Here is a 26,719-nt window from a genome sequence, read left to right on the forward strand (position 1 = left end):
TCTTCGGCTAGTCGGGAGATGGGCTTAGCTCGAGGCTAGCTCCAGGCTAACTGGTGCTTGCTCTGGGACAGAGACGTTAGCCAGGAGTAGCCACTCGGATTGCAGCTAGCTATTTACGATGATCCGGTATAAAGGTTCAGAGCTTGCGGTAGGAATCCGGAGATGTGGTAGAGAAAAAGCAGTCTGATATGCTTTGGGTAGATGTCGCGCTGGTGTCCTAGTTAGCGTTGAAGACCGCTAGCAGTGGCTAGCTAGTAGCTAGTTAGCGGCTAGCTTCTGATGAGGGTTCCGATTCTAAAGTATAGAAAAAGCAGATCCGTACCATATTGGGTGATGCGGGTTGCAGGAGAGTATATTCAGCCTGTAGCTGGAAAGTGAGATTAAAATATGTACGAAATATATACAGAAAAAAAACGAGGAAAAACTATATTTACACTATACAGGACGGGACAAGACAAAACACACGTCCGACTGCTACGCCATCTTGGAGAGAATACATATATATTATTATTTGACCCTGCTGGTCATCTATGAACATTTGAATATCTTGGCCATGTTATGTTATAATCTCCACCCAACACAGCCAGAAGAGGACTGGCCACCTCATAGCCTGGTTCCTCTCTAGGTTTCTTTGTAGGTTCTGGCCTTTCTAGGGAGTTTTTCCACCGTGCTTCTACACCTGCATTGCTTGCTGTTTGGGTTTTTTGGCTGGGTTTCTGTACAGCACTTTGTGACATCAGCTGATGTAAGAAGGGCTTGATAAATACACTTGATTGATTGAATGATTAGTATGTGTGACTTTGTGGGTGGAGCCTAGTGTGTGTGAAGAGTCAATGTAAGAGAGATAGTTAACAAAAGGGTCAATGCAGGTAGTCTGTGTAGCCATTGGATTAGCTATTCAGCAGTTTTGTTTATCAGTCTTATGGCTTTGGGGTAGAAGTTGTTCAGGGTCCTGCTGGTACCTCTTGCCATAGCACAGTCTATGGCTTGGGTGGATGGAGTCTTTGACGATTTTTTTGGGCCTTCCTCTGACACTACCTGGTATAGAGGTCCCGGAAGACAAGGAGCTCGGGCCCAGTGATGTGCTTGGGTGCCTTTCAGTTGCCATACAAAGTGATGTTGCAGTCAAGATGCTCTCAATGGTGCAGCTGTAGAACTTTTTGAGGATCTGAGGGGCCCATACCAAATCTTTTCAGCCCCCTGAGGGGGAAGAGGCGCTGTCGTGCCCTCTTCACAACTGTGTGGACCATATTAATTCCTTAGTGATGTGGACACCGAGGAACTTGAAGCTCTCGACCCGCTCCACTACAGCCCCATTGATGTGGATGGGGGGGTGCTCGCCCCTCCGTTTTCTGTAGTCCTTGATCAGCTCCTTTGTTTTGTTGACATTGAGGGAGTGGTTGTTGTCCTGGCAACACACTGCCAGGTCTCTGACCTTCTTCCTATACGCTGCCTCTTCGTCATTGGTGGTCAGTCCTGCCACTGTAGGGTTGTCAGAGAACTTGATGATGGTGTTGGAGTCGTGCAGGACCACGCTATCATGGGTGAACAGGGAGTACAGGAGGGGACTAAGTACACACCCCTGGTCAGCGTGGCGATGTGTTGCTGTCTACTCTCACCGCCTAGGGTGCCCCGTCAGGAAGTCCAGGATCCAGTTGCAGAAGGAGGTGTTCAGTCCCAGGGAGCTTGGTGTTGAATGCTGAGCTGTAGTCAATGAACAGCATTCTTACATAGGTATTCCTTTTGTCCAGGTGGGTTTTAAAAAATAAGAAATATTTAACCTTTATTTAACTAAGCAAGTCAATTAAGAACAAATTCTTATTTTCAATGACGCCTACCAAAAGGCAAAAGGCCTCCTGCAGGGATGGGTGATAAATAAAAAATAACAATTATAGGACAAAACACACATCCTGACAAGAGAGATAACACTACATAAAGAGAGACCTAAGACAACAACATAGCATGGCAGAAACACATGAAAACACAGCATGGTAGCAACACGGTACAAAACAGGGTACAAACATTACTAGGCACAGACAACACCGCAAAGGGCAAGAAGGTAGAGACAACAATACATCATGCGAAGCAGCCATAACTGTCAGTAATCTTGTCCATGATTGAGTCTTTGAATGAAGAGATTGAGATAAAACTGTACAGTTTGAGTGTTTGTTGCAGCTCGTTCCAGTCGCTAGCTGCAGCATAAGAAATAGAGGAGCGACCCAGGGATGTGTGTGCTCTGGGGACTTTTAACAGAATGTGACTGGCAGAATGGGTGTTGTATGTGGAGGATGAAGGCTGCAGTAGGTTTCTCAGATAGGGGGGAGTGAGGCCTAAGTGTCATGCCCTAACCGTAGAGAGCGTTTTATGTCTCTATTTTGGTTTGGTCAGGGTGTGATTTGGGTGGGCAGTCTATGTTCTATGTTCTATGATTTTCTATTTCTATGTGTTTGCCCGGGTGTGGTTCTCAATCAGAGGCAGCTGTCTATCGTTGTCTCTGATTGAGAACCATACTTAGGTACCCTTTTCCCCCACTTGTTTTGTGGGAAGTTAACTTTGTCTTTGTTCAGGGCACATGGCCCAAAGCTTCACGGTTTGGTTTTGTTCTTTGTTTTGTCGGCGTCATTTTGAATAAAGAGAAAATGTACGTTTACCGTGCTGCACCTTGGTCCAGTCCTTCAGCCAGCCGTGACACTAAGAGGGTTTTATGAATAAGCATCAACCAGTGGGTTTTGCGACGGGTATACAGAGATGACCAGTTTACAGAGTAGTATAGCGTGCAGTGATGTGTCCTATAACGATAATTTGTGGAAAATATGATGGCGGAATGGTAAAGAACATCTAGCTGCTCGAGAGCAACCGTACCTGCCGATTTATAAATGACATCTTCGTAATCTAGCCTGGGTAGGATCGTCATCTGAATCAGGGTTAGTTTGGCAGCATGGGTGAAAGAGAAGCGATTATGATAGAGAAATCCAAGTCTAGATTTAACCTTAGCCTGCAGCTTTGATATGTGCTGAGAGAAGGACAGTGTACCATCTAGCCATACTCCCAAGTACTTGTATGAGGTGACTACCTCAAACTCTAAACCCTCAGAGGTAGGGTGAGAGTGATTATTCTTACCAAACCACATGACCTTAAATTTGGAAGTGTTCAGAACAAGGTAAAGACAGAGAAAGCTTGTTGGACACTAAGAAAGCTTTGTTGTAGAGCGTTTAACACAAAATCCGGGGAGGGGCTAGCTGAGTATAAGACTGTATGATCTGCACATAAATGGATGCGAGAGCTTCCTACTGCTTGAGCTATGTTGTTGATGTAAATTGAGAAGTGTGGGGCCTATGATCGAGCCTTGGGATACTCCCTTGGTGACAGGCAGTGGCTGAGACCGCAGATGTTCTGACTTTATTCACTGCACTCTTTGAGAGAGGTAGTTGGCAAACCAGGCCAAAGACCCCTCAGAGACACCAATACTCCTTAGCTGGCCCACAAAAATGTAATAGTCTACCGTATCAAAAGCTTTAGTCAATAGCAGCACAACATTGCTTAGAATCAAGGGCAATGGTGACTTTATTTAAAACCTTTAAGGTTGTAGTGACGCATCCATAACCTGAACGGAAACCAGATTGCATACCCGAGAGAATACTATAGACATCAAGAAAGCCAGTCAGTTAATTATTGACAAGTTTTTCCAACACTTTTGATAAACAGGGCAAAATAGGAATTGGCCTATACCAGTTAGGATCAGCTTGATCTCCCCCTTTAAATAAAGGATGTACCGTGGCTGCCTTCCAAGCAATGGGAATCTCCCCAGGGAGGAGAGACAGGTTAGACAGGTCAGAGATAGGCTTGGCGATGAAAGGGGCAGCAACCTTAAAGAAGAAAGGGTCTAAACCATCTGACGCAAGGAGAACTTTGTAGCGGGGCAGGGGAAATAGAGGGAGGAGCATCGGGGATAGTCGCATTAGAAGGGCTGGGAGATGAGGAAATGTTGGACGGGCAAGGAGTCATGGCAGAGTCAAATAGGAATCCTGACTTAATGAAATGGTGATTAAAGGGCTCAGCCATGTGCTCCTTGTCAGTAACAACCACATCATCAACACTAAGGGACATGGACAGCTGTGAGGAAGAGGCTTTATTCCCCAGGTCTTTAACTGTTTCCCAGACCTTCTTAGGGGTAGACCCACAGAGAGAGAACTGCTCCTTAAAGTAACTAACTTTGGCCTTCAGGATAGCCTGAGTGCACTTATGTCTAATTTGCATGAACGAAAGCCAGTCAGCCTGAGTATGCGTGTGCAGAGCGATTTGCCAAATGGAATTCTTGAACTGGAGTAACTCTGCCAGATCAAGGGGATCAAGCTGATTCTATACCATTTTACAGAGGCCAGTTCATGAAGGAAGGCTTGCTCATTAAAGTTTTTTAGCAAGCGTCTATGACAAATCAGGACAGGTCGTTTCACTGAGCAGCCATTATGAACACAGGTTGTAAAACAGTGATCACCAAGGTCATTACATAAAACACCAGACTGATACCTATCAGGACTATTTGTGAGGATAACATCAAGGAGAGTAGCATTTTCTGGATGTTTGGAGTCATATCTTGTGGGATTGGTAATCATCTGAGAAAGATTTAGGGAGTCCCATTGCTTTAGGACTTGATCAGGTGGTTTAAGCATGTCCCAATGTAGGTCACCTAGCAGGACAAATTCAGACTTAGTGTAAGGGGCCAGGAGAGAGCTTAGGGCATTTAGGGTACAGGCCGGTACTGATGGTGGCCAGTAACAGTCAACAAAGAGTTATTTGAAAGTGTAATGCGTAAAAACCATGAAATTGTTTGGGGACAGACTTGGTGGAGACAACCGAGCACTGAAGGTGTTCCTTGGGAAAGATTGCCACTCCACCACCGGTGGAAGATCTGTCTTGCCGAAAAAGGTTATAACCAGAAAAGTTAACATTAGTGTTCAAAACACTCTTTCTTAACCACGTCTCAGTAATGACCAACAGTGGGCAGTGTGTGCAATAGAGATTGCGTCATCTTTGGATCTGTTGGGGTGATATGCTGGGTTGATGGGAGCCATGACCAGCCTTTCAAAAAATGTAATAGCGATGGATGTGAGTGTTACACAGTGATAGTCATTTAGGCAGGTTATCTTAGTGTTCTTGGGCATGGGGACTGTGGTGGTCTGCTTGAAACAAGTTTGGTGTTATTAAATGTTTGCATTGTTGAATTAGATTTTCATAAATAGTTAGCTTGCTAACATTTAGAAGGACTGATGGTTTGCTTAGCTAGCAAGTCTGTTTGTTAGGTTATTAAGGAAACTAGGCCTGCTGCAGCTAGCTTAGCCAAGTCATATATTAGACGTTTGTCCAGGTCCCCAGAATGTCAGAAGATGCCTTCAATACTGTCCACTGGGGCAACATGAATGCCTATTACCATTTAGTAGGCTCGCGGCTTGCTTGGGTGGTGTTAAACCGCGAGCTATGGCTCAGAGGATTGCTGGTGCAATCCCAGTGCTTGGTAATCGTTTGTAGTTTTTCAACATGCACAAAAAGCTGATTTTGTGTACAAATTTGTTTACGTCCATGTTAGTGAGCATTTCTCCTTTGCCAAGATAATCCATCCACCTAACAGGGGTGGCATATCAAAAGCTGATTAAACAGCATGATCATTACAGAGGTGCACCTTGTGCTGGGGGACAATAAAAGTCCACCCTAAAATGTGCAGTTTTGTCATACAACACAGTGCCACAGATCTCCCCAACAAATCTGTACAGAAAAGCTAAGATGATAAAAGCTGTCACGCCTTCTCCCGCTCTCCCTCCCTTGCCCAGCACTACGCACTCCTGCCACCATCATTACGCACACCTGCTCCCCTCGTCACGCGCATCAGCGATTCATTGCACTCACCTGGACTCAATCACTTGTGTTATTTCCTCCCCTATATCTGTCTGTTCCCAAGCTCTGTTCCCCGCTTCAGCATTAATTGTCGTTTGTCGTTTTGTTACCCGGTTCTGAAGCTATTCCTGACCTGTTTCATGTCTGTGCTATATTAAATGTTCACTCTCCGTACCTGCTGCTCATCTCCGGTGTCGGTTCTTACAAAAGCCTTGTTTTTTGTCTTCATAAGTGCAATACAATGTTCAAAGACCACGTTGTGTGGAGCTACACAGCCTTCTACCACTACTTGAGCGCCCCGGTATATTGTTTGACCACTCTGATTAATGTGAAGCAACCTTTCACTGATAGGAATGGGCATTCTGCAACATTCTCTAGGGTTAAGTTACATTGGTTTTACCACACACACACACACACACACACACAGACAGACAGACAGACACACAGACACACACACACACACACACACACACACACACACACACACACACACACACACACACACACACACACCAGTTTACTGTCTCCTCTCCTACACCCCACCGCTCATCACACCCACTCTAATGAGGCAAACACACACAAGTACATTGGTGTAACCAGTTATTTTCCTCTGTGTCTCTGACTCTAGGGACTTCCTATTCCTTCTCCCCCTGTCCCCAGACAGCATGAGGCAACACCACAGGGCTTAACACACACACAAACACACACACACACACACACACAAACACACACTAATCCTCACCACACACAACAGAGGCAGGGAATGTTGTGAATAGAATAAGAGAGAAATCAGACATATTGCTACAGGGTTACTTCATTTGGAAGAGTTCAATCTGGAGGGGCCACAGATGTACCATAGGTTTTAAGCCTTTGTCAGGCTATTGATGGAATTGTACAATAGCCTACACCGAGCTGTGCCTTTGCAGTAGTTTCGTTATAGTTTCATAACAGCAAAAGTAACATTCATGTGATTGATAGGAGATGATGTATTGCTTTGTGGTCATTGTAGTTTATAGTATAGGCTACTGTTGTAAGCAACTTCATAAGCGACTCAAAGACTCCTACTCTTACATTATGATGCACTAGAATGCAATCTATTCCATTAATAAAATATTTATGATTAAACGTAAATGCTGGTGATGATAAACAGACTGAATTGATAGGCTAATCAAGTCGAACACATTTTAAGCAGATCAATTAGGCTATATGAAGCTCGTTATATTTTTCACAGTGTGACGTAGCAGTCTAGTCCCGGGGCGCGCTGAAATATGTGTCCCGTCCCCTCCCAATATCAACCGCTCAGCCAGCCACGCCAAACCATCGCTCCACCTAGTAGACTGTTGACTGGCACAGCACGCTTTCTGTCTCTCGCAGTCAGCTTCAGTTCCCCGCTTACTTCGCATTGAGAAGGTGTCGAACAGACGTTGAAAGAAAGTAAGGTAATATCAAGTGTGTGAGAGAGAGAGATCGTCTTGTGTTGGTCGAATTCGTTCTCCCATCATGGAGATGCTTGGAGTGCCATTTGCGCTGGTTTGGGTGGTTCTGGGGCTGTCCTGCATTCTCGCTGGAAAAGGTAAGTGATAACGAAAACTTGCTTATAGATTGTGATTCTGTATAGTGGGGCATTGATAGACGCGATCGTTGATTTCAAGAAGGATTTTCTGATTTTTCTATACTATTTGAACTAAAGCTGTGCAATGGATTTTTTGAAAATAAGAGACATTCATGAAATGAATAATTCAACAGAAGCTTTCTTGATGTTTGATGCATTTCAGACAGCAGCCTACAGGCTACAACATATGTTGTCGAGCCCCTTGGAAGTTACCAGCATTTTAGTTTAAAGGGGTTTCAAGGGTTGCAGTTTATTTATGCCACATCCACCAACCTTGGTAAAACAGCATCTCATCTATTTGACTAACTATCCATGTATCGTCAATAATTGGAGGCTGTGTGCTGCAAATGAGGCGGCTATTTGTATTTGTATTTATTAGGGATCTACATTAGCTGCTGCCAAGGGGGTCCAAACATATTAAAGCACTTACATGACATATAAAGCAAAATATAAAACATGACATCATATAACATTATTACACCACTACATATCTACGATACAAAATGTTTAATACATACAACAATGTCACAATGTGTGCATGTGCCTGTGTCTGTACCTTTGTGTGTGTCTCTTCACAGTCCCCGTTGTTCCATCATGTGTATATTTTATCTGATGCCATGGATAGGGAAGGACCTCAGTGACTGTTCACACAGCACTCTGTCCAGCGCACTGGCGCTTGTAGACTAGGCTATAGTAGGCTAGTAGACATGAGCGGAGTATGGTAGTTAGGCTATTTGTAATAATGCCTTCTCGTATTCTCGCCTTCAAAGTACCGCAGAGTCATGTTGTCTAAAAAGGGCATAATCGGTGCACAGCGACTCTAATTGAGTCTCAAGGGTGACACTATGCCGAATTGGTTGGAAAATGACTGAATCAGAAAATTGTTCATTCAGAATGCATATTAGCCATTCAATTGGTCAGCTGAGAAAGGAACAACTGTAATTAAACAGTAATCATTACTCTGTTAATGTAGTGATTTAGGGGTAACTGCTTAAGTGATGCTTGATCCAGCAACCTTGCAGCTTCAAGGTGAGTACACCGCTCATGTCAAAAAGGTCTAGCTAAACGTCTTGACAGAGCTCATATCCTCGCATATGTCTCCACTCCACTACAGCAATGTAATGTCAACGAGAAGGTGGATGTGACTGACCTTGAAATGAATCTGCAACTAGGATTGGAAGGACTTTACCGTGATTGTATTCTCGCTCCATCATATTGTATTTACTGTATGTGACCTTATTGGCCTCAACATGTAGGAGTAAGGAAAGAAAGACTCCTGAACTATGTGTGTGTGTGTGTGTGTGTGTGTGTGTGTGTGTGTGTGTGTGTGTGTGTGTGTGTGTGTGTGTGAGAGAGAGAGAAAAACATATGCTGTGTGTGTGTTTTTGCGCGAGTGAAATAGAGAGATATATGAGAGTGTGAACACATTCGGCTGTGTGACAACCCGAAGACAAAGTCATGTGACTAAGATGTATCTTCTGGTACATAAGAAAGAACGTCCAAAACAGACATACACCACCACAGAAAAGAGAGTGATAGAAAGACGAGAGTTAGAGAAAGTCAAGAGCGCTGAAAGAGAGAAAGAGAGAAAAACAGGGTCAGATTTATGAATGCCTTTTCAGGAGAGGCGCTACACTATCCGAGTGGCACATAAATTGTGTAGGTGAAGTGGAACGATTGAGCATAACTCAGGCTTTTCATGCGCGATTTAAGAACGCGGCAGTGCCTGGGAACTGTTCTGCCCACCTTCTCTCTCTCTCTGGCTCTTTCTCTCTCGCTCGCTCGGATGACGTCGTTGGAGAGGCAGATAGGCGGGGGGGAAATGCCTCGAGATGGAGAACCGAGCTCTTTCAACCGCGCTCCACACTTGTCGTTCTCTCGCTTTATTTCGCTCTCTCTCTCTCTCTCTCTCTCTCTCTCTCTCTCTCTCTCTCTCTCTCTCAAGTGTCTTATCTTGAGATGTTTTTCTTCATTTCAAGGGCTTACTGGTCAGATGTAAATGTTAAATGTTTTGTCCTCTGTTTCTCTCTCTTTCTCTCTATCTGTTCTATTTTCTCCCCCATCTTTTCATCTCTTCCCTCCTTCAATTCAATTCAATTCAATTCAAGGGGCTTTATTGGCATGGGAAACATGTGTTAACATTGCCAAATCAAGTGAGGTAGATAATATACAAAAGTGAAATAAACAATAAAAATGAACAGTAAACATTACACATACAGAAGTTTCAAAACAATAAAGGCATTACATTATTTTATATATATATATATACAGTGTTGTAACAATGTACAAATGGTTAAAGTACACAAGGGAAAATAAATAAGCATAAATATGGGTTGTATTTACAATGGTGTATGTTCAATATCTCCCTTACTCTCCTTTACCCTCTCCCTTACTCTCCTTTACCCTCTCCCTTACCCTCTCCCTTACTCTCCTTTACCCTCTCCCTTACTCTCCTTTACCCTCTCCCTTACACTCTCCTTTACCCTCTCCCTTACTCTCCTTTACCCTCTCCCTTACTCTCCTTTACCCTCTCCTTTACTCTCCTTTACCCTCTCCCTTACTCTCCTTTACCCTCTCCCTTACACTCTCCTTTACCCTCTCCCTTACTCTCCTTTACCCTCTCCCTTACTCTCCTTTACCCTCCTTACCCTCCTTTACCCTCTCCTTTACTCTCCTTTACCCTCTCCCTTACTCTCCTTTACCCTCTCCCTTACTCTCCTTTACCCTCTCCCTCTCCTTACTCTCCTTTACCCTCTCCCTTACTCTCCTTTACCCTCTCCCCTTACACTCTCCTTTACCCTCTCCTTTACACTCTCCTTTACCCTCTCCCTTACTCTCCTTTACCCTCTCCTTTCCTTTACCCTCTCCCTTACACTCTCCTTTACCCTCTCCCTTACACTCCTTTACCCTCTCCCTTACCTCCTTTACCCTCCCTTTTTACCCTCTCCCACTCTCCTTTACCCTCTCCCTCTCTCCTTTACCCTCTCCCTTACCTCCTTTACCCTCTCCCTTACTCTCCTTTACCCTCTCCCTTACACTCTCCTTTACCCTCTCCCTTACTCTCCTTTACCCTCTCCCTTACCTCCTTTACCTCTCCCTTACACTCTCCTTTACCCTCTCCTTACTCTCCTTTACCCTCTCCTTTACCCTCTCCCCTTACTCTCCTTTACCCTCTCCCTTACACTCTCCTTTCTCCCTCACTCCTTTACCCTCTCCCTTACTCTCCCCTCTCCTTACCCCTTTACCCTCTCCCTTACTCTCCTTTACCCTCTCCCTTACACTCTCCTTTACCTCTCCTTTACCCTCTCCCTTACACTCTCCTTTACCCTCTTACCCCCTCTCCCTTACACTCTCCTTTACCCTCTCCCTTACACTCTCCTTTACCCTCTCCCTTACTCCTTTACCCTCTCCCTTTACCCTCTCCCTTACTCTCCTTTACCCTCTCCCTTACACTCTCCTTTACCCTCTCCCTTACTCTCTTTACCCTCTCCCTTACACTCTCCCTCTCCCTTACCTCTCCTTTACCCTTACCTTACTCTCCTTTACCCTCTCCCTTACACTCTCCTTTACCCTCTCCCTTACTTCCTTTACCCTCTCCTTACACTCTCCTTTACACTCTCCTTTACCCTCTCCCTTACACTCTCCTTTACCTCCTTTACCCTCCCTTACTCTCCTTTACCCTCTCCCTTACTCTCCTTTACCCTCTCCTTACTCTCCTTTACCCTCTCCCCTCTTTACCCTCTCCCTTACTCTCCTTTACCCTCTCCCTCTCCTTTACCCTCTCCTCTCCTTTACCCTCTCCCTTACTCTCCTTTACCCTCTCCCTTACACTCTCCTTTACCCTCTCCCTTACACTCTCCTTTACCCTCTCCCTTACACCCTCTCCTTTACCCTCTCCACTCTCCCCTTACACTCTCCTTTACCCTCTCCCTTACTCTCCTTTACCCTCTCCCTTACACTCTCCTTTACCCTCTCCCTTACTCTCCTTTACCCTCTCCCTTACTCTCCTTTACCCTCTCCCTCCTTTACCCTCACTCTCCTTTACCCCTTTACCCTCCCTTACTCTTTTACCCTCTCCACTCTCCTTTACCCTCTCCTCTCCTTTACCCTCTCCCTTACACTCTCCTTTACCCTCTCCCTTACACTCCTTTACCCTCTCCCTTACACTCTCCTTTACCCTCTCCCTTACACTCTCCTTTACACTCTCCTTTACCCTCTCCCTTACTCTCCTTTACCCTCTCCCTTCTCCTTTACCCTCTCCCTTTACTCTCCTTTACTCTCCCTTACACTCTCCTTTACCCTCTCCCTTACACTCTCCTTTACCCTCTCCCTTACACTCTCCTTTACCCTCTCCCTTACTCTCCTTTACCCTCTCCCTTACACTCTCCTTTACCCTCTCCCTTACACTCTCCTTTACCCTCTCCCTTACACTCTCCTTTACCCTCTCCCTTACTCTCCTTTACCCTCTCCCTTACTCTCCTTTACCCTCTCCCTTACACTCTCCTTTACCCTCTCCTTTCACTCTCCTTTACCCTCTCCCTTACTCTCCTTTACCCTCTCCCTTACACTCTCCTTTACCCTCTCCTTACTCTCCTTTACCCTCTCCTTACACTCTCCTTTACCCTCTCCCTTACTCTCCTTTACCCTCTCCCTTACACTCTCCTTTACCCTCTCCTTTACTCTCCTTTACCCTCTCCCTTACCCTCCCTTACACTCTCCTTTACCCTCTCCCTTACACTCTCCTTTACCCTCTCCCTTACACTCTCCTTTACCCTCTCCTTTACCTCTCCTCTCCTTACTCTCCTTTCCCCTCTCCTTTACCCTCTCCCTTACACTCTCCTTTACCCTCTCCTTACTCTCCTTTACCCTCTCCCTTACACTCTCCTTTACCCTCTCCCTTACTCTCCTTTACCCTCTCCCTTACTCTCTCCTTTACCCTCTCCCTTACACTCTCCTTTACCCTCTCCCTTACACTCTCCTTTACCCTCTCCCTTACTCTCCTTTACCCTCTCCCTTACTCTCCTTTACCCTCTCCTTTACCCTCTCCTTTACTCTCCTTTACCCTCTCCCTTACTCTCCTTTACCCTCTCCTTTACCCTCTCCCTTACACTCTCCTTTACTCTCCTTTACCCTCTCCCTTACTCTCTCCTTTACCCTCTCCCTTACACTCTCCTTTACCCTCTCCCTTACACTCTCCTTTACCCTCTCCCTTACTCTCCTTTACCCTCTCCCTTACTCTCCTTTACCCTCTCCCTTACACTCTCATTTACCCTCTCCCTTACACTCTCCTTTACCCTCTCCCTTACTCTCCTTTACCCTCTCCCTTACACTCTCCTTTACCCTCTCCCTTACTCTCCTTTACCCTCTCCCTTACACTCTCCTTTACCCTCTCCCTTACTCTCCTTTACCCTCTCCCTTACACTCTCCTTTACCCTCTCCTTTACTCTCCTTTACCCTCTCCCTTACCCTCTCCCTTACACTCTCCTTTACCCTCTCCCTTACACTCTCCTTTACCCTCTCCCTTACACTCTCCTTTACCCTCTCCCTTACACTCTCCTTTACCCTCTCCCTTACTCTCCTTTCCCCTCTCCTTTACCCTCTCCCTTACACTCTCCTTTACCCTCTCCTTACTCTCCTTTACCCTCTCCCTTACACTCTCCTTTACCCTCTCCCTTACTCTCCTTTACCCTCTCCCTTACTCTCTCCTTTACCCTCTCCCTTACACTCTCCTTTACCCTCTCCCTTACACTCTCCTTACCCTCTCCCTTACTCTCCTTTACCCTCTCCTTTACTCTCCTTTACCCTCTCCCTTACTCTCCTTTACCCTCTCCTTACCCTCTCCCTTACACTCTCCTTTACTCTCCTTTACCCTCTCCCTTACTCTCTCCTTTACCCTCTCCTTACACTCTCCTTTACCCTCTCCTTACTCTCCTTTACCCTCTCCCTTACTCTCTCCTTTACCCTCTCCCTTACACTCTCCTTTTTACTCTCCTTACCCTCTCCCTTACTCTCTTTTACCCTCTCCCTTACACTCTCCTTTTACTCTCCTTTACCCTCTCCCTTACACTCTCCTTTACCCTCTCCCTTACTCTCCTTTACCCTCTCCTTTACCCTCTCCCTTACACTCTCCTTTACCCTCTCCCTTACTCTCCTTTACCCTCTCCTTTACCCTCTCCTTTACCCTCTCCCTTACACTCTCCTTTACCCTCTCCCTTACTCTCCTTTACCCTCTCCTTTACCCTCTCCCTTACTCTCCTTTACCCTCTCCCTTACTCTCATTTACCCTCTCCTTTACCCTCTCCCTTACTCTCCTTTACCCTCTCCCTTACTTTCCTTTACCCTCTCCCTTACTCTCCTTTACCCTCTCCCTTTCTCTTCCTGCCATCCCATGTCTTCGCGTAACATATTTGCTTGGCGTGCTGGTTTGTTAAGGGGACGTCAGGCCTTTGTTGAGCCGAACAGTTATGGAAATGAGCTGCTTCATTTAGGCGTTAATTACACAGCATGCCTCATTAGAGTGGCCATGATGAGGCGTGGGATGGAGAGGAAGAGCCGGTAAACTGGGATGGGATGGTGTGTGTACGTGCTTATGTGTGTGTGAGCGCCAGCTGGTCCGATAGCCCTGGTGGGTCCCTTTGGTCAGCACTGCTCAATCTGTGATGAAAAAACATTTCATGCAGCATTGAGCTCTGACTCAGACACATTCCCACTCACACACACACTCACACACACCGCTGCACCCTCCACCCCCTACACAAACCATTTCCCCAATCTATCCATCCTCCACCAATGGCAAGTTGTCAGCAGACAAGCCCACTCAATTACAGTAGGGCGCTGCTCTGGAGGACTGGCATATCCCAGCAAGCCGTTCCACTCTATAGACGGAGTGTACTCTAAAGAGAGAGAGACAGAGAGAGAGAGAGTAGAAAGAGAGGGAGGGAGTGCAATGTCCGTGTCGGTATGTGTGTGTGTGTGTGTGTGTGTGTGTGTGTGTGTGTGTGTGTGTGTGTGTGTGTGTGTGTGTGTGTGTGTGTGTGTGTGTGTGTGTGTGTGTGTGTGTGTGTGTGTGTGCGTGTGTGTGTGCGAAGCCGCCAAGCAGACTGAGTTTACAGAGAGGGAACACTACACTAGACATGGAGCCACCACTCTGGCAGCTAAGCTTTGCTCGATAGGTGAATTGATTTCTTGTAATGTGTGTTAGTCTGTACAGTATTTAGACAGTATTTTGTGTGAGGTGTGCCTGCAAGAATGAACAGTATGTGCTTATCTGAGAAAGAGAGAGAGAGAGAGATAGAGAGAGTTTGTTAGAAAGTAAACTTGTCTGTTTCTCCACCTGGGAGGGAGAGGAACAGACTGCAGCTGTTTCAGTCTCCAAATCACACCTGCAGTCAGCTAATATGTCTCTCTCTCTCTCTCTCTCTCTCTGTCTCTCTCTCTCTCTCTCTCTCTCTCTCTCTCTCTCTCTCTCTCTCTCTCTCTGTCTCTCTCTCTCTCTCTCTCTCTCTCTCTCTCTCTCTCTCTGTCTCTCTCTGTCTCTCTCTCTCTCTCTCTCTCTCTCTCTCTCTCTCTGTCTCTGTCTCTCTGTCTCTCTCTCTCTCTCTGTGTCTCTCTCTGTCTCTCTCTGTCTCTCTCTCTCTGTCTCTCTCTCTCTCTCTCTCTGTCTCTCTCTCTCTCTCTCTCTCTCTCTCTCTCTCTGTCTCTCTCTGTCTCTCTCTGTCTCTTTCCCCCTCTCTCTCTGTCTCTCTCTGTCTCTCTCCCTCTCTCTATCTCTGTCTCTCTCTGTCTCTCTCTGTCTCTCTGTCTCTCTGTCTCTCCTCTCTCTGTCTCTCTCTCTCTCTCTCTCTCTCTGTCTCTCTCTCTCTGTCTCTCTCTGTCTCTCTCCTCCTTTTAGGCCAAGGTATGTATAGTTTTTTGTGTGCTCTAGGTCAATGGTGTTTAGATGGAATTTGTAATTGTGGTCCTGGTGACGGGACCTTTTTTAGAACACCATTATTTGAGTATTACTGAGATTTACTGTCAGGGCCAATTTTAACCGCACACTTGTTGTTTGTGTACATGGATTTTAGAATGTCGTATGTTTTACCTGCTACGCCACTTTCCATCAATTTGTATAGCAGACCCTCATGCCAAATTGAGTCGAAGGCTTTTTTTAAATCAACAAAGCATGAGAAGACTTTGCCTTTGTTTTGGTTTGTTTGGATGTCAATTAGGGTTTGTAGGGTGAATACATGGTCTGTTGTACGGTAATTTGGTAAAAAGCCAATTTGACATTTGCTCAGTACATTGTTTTTATTGAGGAAATGTACGAGTCTGCTGTTAACGATAGTGCAAAGGATTTTCCCAAGGTTACTGTTGACGCATATTCCACGGTAGTTATTGGGTCATATTTGTCTCCACTTTTGTGGATTGGGGTGATCAGTCCTTGGTTCCAAATATTGGGGAAGATGCCAGAGCTAAGGATGATGTTAAAGAGTTTTAGTATAGCCAATTGGAATTTGTTGTCTGTCTATTTGATCATTTCATTGAGGATACCATCAACACCACAGGCCTTTTTCGGTTGGAGGGTTTTTATTTTGTCCTGTAACTCGTTCAAGGTAATTGGAGAATCCAGTGGGTTCTGGTAGTCTTTAATAGTTGATTCTAAGATTTGTATTTCATCATGTATATGTTTTTGCTCTTTATTCTTTGTTATAGAGCCAAAAAGATTGGAGAAGTGGTTTACTCATACATTTTTCAAATTTTCCCAGAAGTGGTTAGAGTCAATGGATTCTTTAATTACATTGAGCTGATTTCTGAAGTGTTGTTCCTTCTTTTTCCGAAGTGTATTTCTGTATTGTTTTAGTGATTCACCATAGTGAAGGCGTAGACTCAGGTTTTTCCGGGTCTCTATGTTTTTGGTTGGAAAGGTTCCTCAATTTCTTTCTTAGATTTTTGCATTCCTCATCAAACCTTTCGTCATTGTTGTTCATTTTCTTCGGTTTTCTATTTGAGATTTTTAGATTAGATAGGGAAGCTGAGAGGTCAAATATACAGTTAAGATTTTCTACTGCCAAGTTTACACCTTCACTATTGCAGTGGAATGTTTTACCCAGGAAATTGTCTAGAAGGGATTGAATTGGTTGTTGCCTAATTGTTTTTTGGTAGGTTTCCAAACTGCATTCCTTCCATCTATAGCATTTCTTAATGTCTCTCTCTCTCTCTCTCTCTCTCTCTCTCTCTCTCTCTCTCTCTCTCTCTCTCTCTCTCTCTCTGTCTCTCCCTCTCTCTCTCTCTCTCTCTCTCTCTCTCTCTCTCTCTCTCTCTCTCTCTCTCTCTCTCTCTCTCTCTCTCTCTCTCTCTCCCTCTCTCCCTCTCTTCCACTCTCCCTCTATCTTGCTATGTAGCCCCTCGCCTCCCCACTGCTATCTATTTCTCTAGACCTCAAACAGTGAAGAAAGGGATGTACCAAGCTGTTTTTAATTACAGTTCCAACATAAACCTATTAGCATGAAAATGGCTATGCGTGTGCATATGCATATCAGTGAGTGTGTGTGTGTATCAGTGAGAGAGATAGACATTGAAATAGTGTGTGTGTAGGGTGTGTGTGGGTAGGGTGTTTGTATGGTGTGTATGTGTGTAGGGTGTGTGTATGTGTGTGTCTGTAGGGTGTGGGTAGGTGTATGTGTGTCTGTATGGTGTGTGTGGTGTGTGTGTGTAGGTGTATGTGTGTGTAGGGTGTGTCTGTATAGGGGTGTGTAGTGCAGGGGTTTAGGGGGTTGACACGACAAGGGGTGGTGTGTATGTGTGTGTGTATCTGTGTGTATGCATGTGTGTGTGTGTGTGTATCCGTGTGTGTGTGTGTATTCGTGTGTGCGTATGCATGTGTTTGAATGTTTATTACCATCCAATAACAGTAGTGTCTGTTGTGCAGCGATAGTGCTGACAGAAAGTTACATCCTCATGTGCCACGGACGACATTGGAAACACGATGCGTGACTGACAATATGGCCAACTATAAAGGAAGAACTTGAGAGAAATAGAACTAAAACAGAAGTACACCAGAAGAGATGCTCTGAGTGATAGATGGGAGAAAAAGAGCTAGATAGGGTGTGTGAGGGAGAGAGAGGGTGTGTGAGGGAGAGAGAGGGTGTGTGAGGGAGGAGAGAGGGTGTGTGAGGAGGGAGAGGGTGAGGGGAGGGAGGAGAGAGAGGGTGTGAGGGAGAGAGAGGGTGTGAGGGAGAGAGGGTGTGAGGGAGAGAGAGGGGTGAGGGAGACAGAGGGTGTGTGAGGGAGAGAGAGGGTGTGAGGGAGAGAGAGGGTGTGTGAGGGAGACAGAGGGTGTGAGGGAGAGAGAGGGTGTGTGAGGGAGGGAGAGGGAGAGAGGGTGTGTGAGGGAGAGAGAGAGGGTGTGTGAGGAGGGAGGGAGAGAGGGGTGTGCGAGGGAGAGAGAGGGTGTGCGAGGGAGAGAGAGGGTGTGTGAGGGAGAGAGAGGGGAGAGAGAGAGGAGGGAGAGAGAGGGTGTGGAGGGAGAGAGAGAGGGTGTGACAGGGAGAGAGAGGGTGTGCGAGGGAGAGAGAGGGTGTGTGAGGGAGAGAGAGAGGTGTGTGACAGGGAGAGAGAGGGTGTGTGAGGAAGTGTGTGAGGGAGAGCGAGGGTGTGTGAGGGAGAGAGAGGGTGTGTGGGAGAGAGAGGGTGTGTGAGGGAGAGAGAGGGTGTGTGAGGGAGAGAGAGGGTGTGTGAGGGAGAGAGAGGGTGAGGAGGGAGAGAGAGAGGGTGTGTGACAGGGAGAGAGAGGGTGTGTGAGGGAGAGAGAGGGTGTGTGAGGGAGAGAGAGGGTGTGCGACAGGGAGAGAGAGAGAGGGTGTGCGAGGGAGAGAGAGGGTGTGTGAGGGAGAGAGAGAGGGTGTGTGACAGGGAGAGAGAGGGTGTGCGAGGGAGAGCGGGGAGAAGGAGAGAGGGTGTGCGAGAGAGAGGGTGTGTGAGGGAGAGAGAGAGGTGTGTGACAGGGAGAGAGAGGGTGTGTGAGGGAGAGCGAGGGTGTGTGAGGGAGAGAGAGGGTGTGTGACAGGGAGAGAGGGTGTGTGAGGGAGAGAGAGGGTGTGTGAGGGAGAGAGAGAGGGTGTGTGACAGGGAGAGAGAGGGTGTGCGAGGGAGAGAGAGGGTGTGTGAGGGAGAGAGAGAGGGTGTGTGACAGGGAGAGAGAGGGTGTGCGAGGGAGAGAGGGGTGTGACAGAGGGAGAGAGAGGGTGTGACGAGGGAGAGAGGGGTGGAGAGGGTGTGTGAGGGAGAGAGAGAGGGTGTGACAGGGAGAGAGAGGGTGTGTGAGGGAGAGAGCGAGGTGTGAGAGGAGAGGGGTGTGAGAGGAGAGAGAGGGTGTGTGAGGGAGAGAGAGAGGGTGTGACAGGGAGAGAGAGGGTGTGCGAGGGAGAGCGAGGTGTGAGAGAGAGAGGGTGTGTGAGGGAGAGAGAGGGTGTGCAAGGGAGAGAGAGGGTGTGCGAGGGAGAGAGAGGTGTGAGGAGAGAGAGGTGTGTGACAGGGAGAGAGGGTGTGTGAGGGAGAGAGGGTGTGTGAGGGAGAGAGAGGGTGTGTGACAGGGAGAGAGAGGGTGTGGGGAGAGAGAGGGTGTGTGAGGGAGAGAGAGAGGTGTGTGACAGGGTGAGAGAGGGTGTGCGAGGGAGAGGGTGTGCGGGGAGAGAGAGGGTGTGACAGGAGAGAGAGGGTGTGTGAGGGAGAGAGAGGGTGTGTGAGGGAGAGAGAGAGGGTGTGAGGGAGAGAGGGTGTGCGAGGGAGGGAGAGAGGGGTGTGTGACAGGGAGAGAGAGGGTGTGAGGGAGAGCGAGGTGTGAGAGGGAGAGAGAGAGGGTGCGAGGGAGAGAGAAGGTGTGTGAGGAGAGAGAGGGTGTGTGACAGGGAGAGAGAGGGTGTGAGGGAGAGCGAGGTGTGTGAGGGAGAGCGGGGTGTGCGAGGGAGAGAGAGGTGTGCGAGGGAGAGAGAGGGTGTGAGGGAGAGAGAGGGAGGGTGTGACAGGGAGAGAGAGGTGTGTGAGGGAGAGAGAGGGTGTGTGAGGGAGAGAGAGGGTGTGTGAGGGAGAGCGAGGGTGTGCAAGGGAGAGAGAGGTGTGTGAGGGAGAGAGAGAGTGTGTGACAGGGAGAGAGAGAGTGTGTGAGGGAGAGCGAGGATGTGCAAGGGAGACAGAGGGTGTGTGAGGGAGGGAGAGGGTGTGTGAGGGAGAGGGAGGGTGTGTGAGGGAGAGAGAGAGGGTGTGTGACAGGGAGAGAGAAGGTGTGTGAGAGAGCGAGGGTGTGTGAGGAGAGAGAGGTGTGTGAGGGAGAGAGAGGTGTGTGAGGGAGACAGAGGGTGTGTGAGGGAGAGAGAGGGTGTGAGGAGAGAAAGGGTGTGTGAGGGAGAGAGGGTGTGTGAGGGAGAGAGAGGGTGTGTGAGGGAGAGAGAGAGGGTGTGTGAGGGAGACAGAGGTGTGTGAGGGAGAGAGGGTGTGTGAGGGAGAGAGAGGTGAGGAGAGAGAGGGTGTGTGAGGAGAGAGGGTGTGTGAGGAGAGAGAGAGGTGTGTGAGGGAGACAGAGGTGTGTGAGGGAGAGAGAGAGGGTGTGTGAGGGAGAGAGGGTATGTGAGGGAGAGAAAGGGTGTGTGAGGGAGACAGAGGGTGTGTGAGGAGAGAGAGGTGTGTGAGGGAGAGAGGGTGTGTGAGGGAGAGAGAGAGGGTGTGTGACAGGGAGAGAGGGTGTGTGAGGGAGAGCGAGGGTGTGAGGGAGAGAGAGGGTGTGTGACAGGGAGAGAGAGGGTGTGCGAGGGAGAGAGAGGGTGTGTGAGGGAGAGAGGGGTGTGTGACAGGGAGAGAGGGGTGTGCGAGGGAGAGAGAGGGTGTGCGAGGGGAGAGAGAGGGTGTGTGACAGGGAGAGAGAGGGTGTGCGAGGGAGAGAGGGGTGTGAGGGAGAGAGGGTGTGTGAGGGAGAGAGAGGGTGTGCGAGGGAGAGCGAGGTGTGTGAGGAGAGAGAGGGTGTGTGACAGGAGAGAGAGGGTGTGTGAGGGAGAGAGAGAGCGAGGGTGTGCGAGGGAGAGAGAGGGTGTGTGAGGGAGAGAGAGAGGGTGTGTGACAGGGAGAGAGAGGGTGTGTGAGGGAGAGCGAGGTGTGTGAGGGAGAGCGAGGGGTGTGCGAGGGAGAGAGAGAGGGTGTGCGAGGGAGGGAGAGGGTGTGTGAGGGAGAGGGAGGGTGTGTAAGGGAGAGAGAAGGTGTGTGAGGGAAGAGAGAGGTGTGTGAGGGAGAGAGAGGGTGTGAGAGGAGAGCGAGGTGTGCAAGGGAGAGAGTGTGCGGGACAGAGAGGTGTGAGGGGAGAGAGGTGTGTGAGGGAGAGAGAGGGTGTGTGAGGTAGACAGAGGGTGTGTGAGGGAGAGAGAGAGGTGTGTGACAGGAGAGAGAGAGTGTGTGAGGGAGAGAGAGAGGGTGTGTGAGGGAGCGGGATGTGCAAGGGAGAGAGAGGTGTGTGAGGGAGGGAGAGGGTGTGTGAGGAGAGGAGGGTGTGTGAGGGAGAGAGAGAGGTGTGTGAGGGAGAGAAGGTGTGTGAGGAGAGCGAGGGTGTGAAGGAGAGAGGGAGAGAGAGAGAGGGTGTGTGAGGAGACAGAGGGTGTGAGGGAGAGAGAGGTGTGTGAGGGAGAGAAAGTGTGTGAGGGAGAGAGAGGGTGTGTGAGGAGAGGGGTGTGTGAGGAGAGAGAGAGGGTGTGTGACGGGGAGAGAGAGGGTGTGTGAGGGAGACAGAGGGTGTGTGAGGGAGAGAGAGGGTGTGAGGGAGAGAGGGTATGTGAGGGAGAGGAGGGTGTGTGAGAGAGAGGGGTGTGTGACGGGGAGAGAGAGGGTGTGTGAGGGAGACAGAGGGTGTGTGAGGGAGAGAGAGGGGTGTGTGACAGGGAGAGAGGGGTGTGTGAGGGAGAGAGAGAGGTGTGTGACAGGGAGAGAGAGGTGTGCGAGGGAGAGAGGGTGTGTGAGGGAGAGAGAGAGGGTGTGTGACAGGGAGAGAGAGAGGGTGTGCGAGGGAGCGAGGGTGTGTGAGGGAGAGAGAGAGGGTGTGTGACAGGGAGAGAGAGGGTGTGTGAGGGAGAGCGAGGGTGTGAGAGGGAGAGAGAGGGTGTGCGAGGGAGAGAGGTGTGTGAGGGAGAGAGAGAGAGGTGTGACAGGGAGAGAGGGTGTGAGGGAGAGCGAGGTGTGTGAGGGAGAGAGAGAGGGTGTGTGACAGGGAGAGAGAGGGTGTGCAAGGGAGAGAGAGGGTGTGCGAGGGAGAGAGAGGGTGTGTGAGGGAGAGAGAGAGGTGTGACAGGGAGAGAGAGGGTGTGAGGGGAGAGAGAGGTGTGTGAGGGAGAGAGAGAGGGTGTGTGACAGGGAGAGAGAGGGTGTGCGAGGGAGAGAGAGGGTGTGTGAGGAGAGAGAGAGGGTGTGTGACAGGGTGAGAGAGGGTGTGCGAGGAGAGAGAGAGGGTGTGCGAGGGAGAGAGGGTGTGTGACAGGGAGAGAGAGGGTGTGCGAGGGAGAGAGAGGGTGTGTGAGGAGAGAGAGAGGGTGTGTGACGTGGAGAGAGAGGGTGTGCGGGTGTGTGAGGAGAGAGAGGGTGTGTGACAGGGAGAGAGAGTGTGTGACAGGGAGAGAGAGGGTGTGAGAGGGAGAGAGGTGTGCGAGGGAGAGAGAGGGTGTGTGAGGGAGAGAGGGGTGTGTGACAGGGAGAGAGAGGGTGTGTGAGGGAGAGCGAGGGTGTGTGAGGGAGTGTGCGAGGAGAGAGAGGGTGTGCGAGGAGGGAGAGGGTGTGAGGGAGAGGAGGGTGTAAGGGGAGAGAGGTGTGTGAGGGAGAGAGAGGGTGTGTGAGGGAGAGAGAGGTGTGAGGGAGAGCGAGGGTGTGCAAGGGAGAGAGAGGGTGTGTGAGGGAGAGCGAGGGTGTGTGAGGGAGAGAGGGTGTGTGAGGGAGAGAGAGAGTGTGGACGGAGAGAGAGAGTGTGAGGGAGAGGAGGATGTGAAGGGAGACAGAGGGTGTGTGAGGAGAGAGAGGGTGTGTGAGGAGAGGAGGTGTGTGAGGGAGAGAGAGAGGTGTGTGACGGGGAGAGAGAAGGTGTGTGAGGGAGAGAGAAGGTGTGTGAGGGAGAGAGAGGAGAGGGTGTGTGAGAGAGAGAGAGAGGGTGTGTGAGAGAGAGGGTGTGAGGGAGAGGAGGTGTGTGAGGGAGAGAGAGGTGTGTGACAGGGAGAGAGAGGGTGTGCGAGGGAGAGAGAGGGTGTGAGGGAGAGAGAGAGTGTGTGACAGGGAGAGAGGGTGTGCGAGGGAGAGAGAGAGGTGTGTGACAGGAGAGAGAGGGTGTGCGAGGGAGAGAGAGTGTGTGAGGGAGAGAGAGGGTGTGTGACGGGAGAGAGAGGGTGTGCGAGGAAGCGGGTGTGTGAGGAGAGAGAGAGGTGTGACAGGGAGAGAGAGGTGTGTGAGGAGGGAGAGGGTGTGCGGGGAGAGCGAGGGTGTGCGAGGAGAGAGGGGTGTGTGAGGGAGAGAGAGGGTGTGTGACAGGGAGAGAGAGGGTGTGTGAGGGAGAGCGAGGGTGTGTGAGGGAGAGAGGGTGTGCGGGGAGAGAGAGGGTGTGTGACAGGGAGAGAGGGTGTGTGAGGGAGAGGGAGGGTGTGTAAGGGAGAGAAGGTGTGAGGAGAGAGAGGGTGTGTGAGGGAGAGAGAGGGTGTGTGAGGGAGAGCGAGGGTGTGAGGGAGAGAGAGGTGTGCGAGGGAGAGAGAGGGTGTGCGAGGGAGAGAGAGGGTGTGTGAGGGAGAGAGGGTGTGTGAGGGAGAGAGAGGTGTGTGAGGGAGAGAGGGTGTGTGAGGGAGAGCGAGGGTGTGCGAGGAGAGCGAGGGTGTGACGAGGGAGAGAGAGGGTGTGTGAGGGAGAGAGAGAGGTGTGTGACAGGAGAGAGAGGGTGTGTGAGGAGAGCGAGGGGTGTGTGAGGGAGAGCGAGGGTGTGCGAGGGAGAGAGAGGTGTGCGAGGGAGGGAGAGGGTGTGAGAGAGAGGGAGGGTGTGTAAGGGAGAGAGAAGGTGTGTGAGGGAGAGAGAGGGTGTGTGAGGGAGAGAGGGTGTGTGAGGGAGAGGGTGTGCAAGGGAGAGAGAGGGTGTGCGAGGGAGAGAGGGTGTGTGAGGGAGAGAGGGTGTGTGAGGGAGACAGAGAGGTGTGTGAGAGAGAGAGAGGGTGTGTGAGGGGAGAGAGAGTGTGTGAGGGAGAGAGAGGTGTGTGAGGGAGAGCGAGGATGTGCAAGGGAGAGAGAGGGTGTGTGAGGAGGGAGAGGGTGTGTGAGGGAGAGAAGGGTGTGTGTGAGGGAGAGAGAGAGGGTGTGTGACGGGGAGAGAGAAGGTGTGTGAGGGAGAGCGAGGGTGTGAAGGAGAGAGAGGGTGTGTGAGGGAGAGAGAGGGTGTGTGAGGGAGACAGAGGGTGTGTGAGGGAGAGAGAGGTGTGTGAGGGAGAGAAAGAGGGTGTGTGAGGGAGAGAGAGGGTGTGAGGGAGAGAGAGGTGTGTGAGGGAGAGAGAGGGTGTGTGACGGGGAGAGAGAGGTGTGTGAGGGAGACAGAGGGTGTGTGAGGGAGAGAGAGGTGTGTGAGGGAGAGGGGTATGTGAGGGAGAGAGGGTGTGAGGGAGAGAGAGGTGTGTGGGAGAGAGAGGGTGTGAGGGAGACAGAGGGTGTGAGGGAGAGAGAGAGTGTGTGACAGGGAGAGAGAGGTGTGCGAGGGAGAGAGAGAGGTGTGTGACAGGGAGAGAGAGGGGTGTGCGAGGAGAGAGAGGGTGTGAGAGGAGAGAGAGAGGGTGTGTGACAGGGAGAGAGAGGGTGCGAGGGAGAGCGAGGGTGTGTGAGGGAGAGAGAGAGGGTGTGTGACAGGGAGAGAGAGGGTGTGTGAGGGAGAGCGAGGGTGTGAGAGGGAGAGAGAGGTGTGCGAGGGGAGAGAGAGGTGTGAGGGAGAGAGAGGGGTGTGTGACAGGGAGAGAGAGGGTGCGAGGAGAGCGAGGGTGTGAGGGAGAGAGAGAGGGTGTGTGACAGGAGAGAGAGGGTGTGCAAGGGAGAGAGAGGGTGTGCGAGGGAGAGAGAGGGGGTGTGAGGGGGAGAGAGAGGTGTGTGACAGGGAGAGAGAGGGTGTGTGAGGAGAGCGAGGGTGTGTGAGGGAGAGAGAGGGTGTGTGACAGGGAGAGAGAGGGTGTGCGAGGGAGAGAGAGGGTGTGTGAGGGAGAGAGAGAGGGTGTGTGACAGGGTGAGAGAGGGTGTGGGAGAGAGAGGTGTGCGAGAGAGAGAGAGAGGGTGTGTGACAGGGAGAGAGAGGGTGTGCGAGGGAGAGAGAGGTGTGTGAGGGAGAGAGAGAGGGTGTGTGACGGGAGAGAGAGGGTGTGCGAGGGTGTGTGAGGGAGAGAGAGAGGGTGTGTGACAGGGAGAGAGAGGGTGAGGGAGAGCGAGGTGTGAGAGGGAGAGAGAGGGTGTGCGAGGGAGAGAGAGGTGTGTGAGGGAGAGAGAGAGGGTGTGTGACAGGGAGAGAGAGGGTGTGTGAGGGAGAGCGAGGGGTGTGTGAGGGAGAGCGAGGTGTGCGAGGGAGAGAGGTGTACGAGGGAGGGAGGTGTGTGAGGGAGAGGGAGGGTGTGTAAGGGAGAGAGAAGGTGTGTGAGGGAGAGAGAGGGTGTGTGAGGGAGAGAGGGTGTGTGAGGGAGCGAGGGTGTGCAAGGGAGAGAGAGGGTGTGAGGGAGAGAGAGGGTGTGTGAGGGAGAGAGAGGGTGTGAGGGAGAGAGAGAGGGTGTGTGACGGGGAGAGAGAGAGTGTGTGAGGAGAGCGAGGATGTGCAAGGGAGACAGAGGGTGTGTGAGGGAGGGGAGAGGGTGTGTGAGGGAGAGGAGGGTGTGTGAGGGAGAGAGAGAGGTGTGTGACGGGGAGAGAGAAGGTGTGAGGGAGAGCGAGGGTGTGTGAAGGAGAGAGAGGTGTGTGAGGGAGAGAGAGGGTGTGTGAGGGAGACAGAGGGTGTGTGAGGGAGAGAGAGGTGTGTGAGGGAGAGAAGGGTGTGTGAGGGAGAGAGAGGTGTGTGAGGGAGAGAGAGGGTGTGAGGGAGAGAGAGGGTGTGTGAGGGAGACAGAGGGTGTGTGAGGGAGAGAGGGGGTGTGAGGGAGAGAGGGTATGTGAGGGAGAGAGAGGTGTGTGAGGGAGAGAGGGTGTGTGACGGGAGAGAGAGGGTGTGTGGGAGACAGAGGGTGTGTGAGGGAGAGAGAGGGTGTGTGAGGGAGAGAGGGTATGTGAGGGGAGAGAGAGGGTGTGTGAGGGAGACAGAGGGTGTGTGAGGGAGAGAGAGAGGGTGTGCGAGGGAGAGAGAGGGTGTGAGGGAGAGAGAGAGGGTGTGTGACAGGGAGAGAGGGTGTGTGAGGGAGAGCGAGGGTGTGTGAGGGAGAGAGAGGGTGTGTGACAGGGAGAGAGAGGTGTGGGAGAGAGAGGGTGTGAGGGAGAGAGAGAGGTGTGTGACAGGGAGAGAGAGGGTGTGCGAGGGAGAGAGAGGGTGTGCGAGGGAGAGGAGGGTGTGTGACAGGGAGAGAGAGGGTGTGCGAGGGAGAGAGAGGGTGTGAGGGAGAGAGAGAGGGTGTGTGACGTGGAGAGAGAGGGTGTGCGAGGAGAGCGAGGTGTGTGAGGGAGAGAGAGAGGTGTGTGACAGGGAGAGAGAGGGTGTGAGGGAGAGCGAGGGTGTGCGAGGAGAGAGAGGTGTGCGAGGAGAGAGGGGTGTGAGGGAGAGAGAGAGGGTGTGACAGGGAGAGAGAGGGTGTGTGAGGGAGAGCGAGGGTGTGTGAGGGAGAGCGAGGGTGTGCGAGGGAGAGAGAGGGTGTGCGAGGGAGGAGAGGGTGTGCGAGGAGGGAGGGGTGTGTGAGGGAGAGGGAGGTGTGTAAGGGAGAGAGAAGGTGTGGAGGGAGAGAGAGGTGTGCGAGGGAGAGAGAGGGTGTGTGAGGGAGAGAGAGGGTGTGTGAGGAGAGAGAGGGTGTGTGAGGGAGACAGAGGGTGTGTGAGGGAGAGAGAGGGTGTGCGAGGGAGAGAGAGAGTGTGTGAGGGAGAGAGAGAGGTGTGAGGGAGAGCGAGGATGTGCAAGGGAGAGAGAGGTGTGTGAGGGAGGGAGAGGGGTGTGAGGGAGAGGGAGGGTGTGTGGGAGGAGAGAGGGTGTGTGAGGGAGAGAGAAGGTGTGTGAGGGAGAGCGAGGGGTGTGTGAAGGAG

The 26,719-nt window shown here is 50.6% G+C and overlaps 1 protein-coding gene across 1 annotated transcript in view; it reads left to right on the top strand.

The window, feature by feature from the left end:
- Positions 1 to 7,193: 7,193 nt before the first annotated feature.
- Positions 7,194 to 26,719, top strand: part of LOC115101588 (calsyntenin-2-like) — a 315,037-nt gene continuing 295,511 nt past the window's right edge. The window contains exon 1 of the mRNA XM_065005859.1: positions 7,194 to 7,462. Coding sequence (XP_064861931.1) covers positions 7,390 to 7,462 — 73 coding nt within the window. The 5' untranslated portion in view covers positions 7,194 to 7,389. The remainder of the gene's footprint in view (positions 7,463 to 26,719) is intronic.

Source organism: Oncorhynchus nerka, linkage group LG20, assembly GCF_034236695.1.
Source record: "Oncorhynchus nerka isolate Pitt River linkage group LG20, Oner_Uvic_2.0, whole genome shotgun sequence".
NCBI lineage: Eukaryota > Metazoa > Chordata > Actinopteri > Salmoniformes > Salmonidae > Oncorhynchus > Oncorhynchus nerka.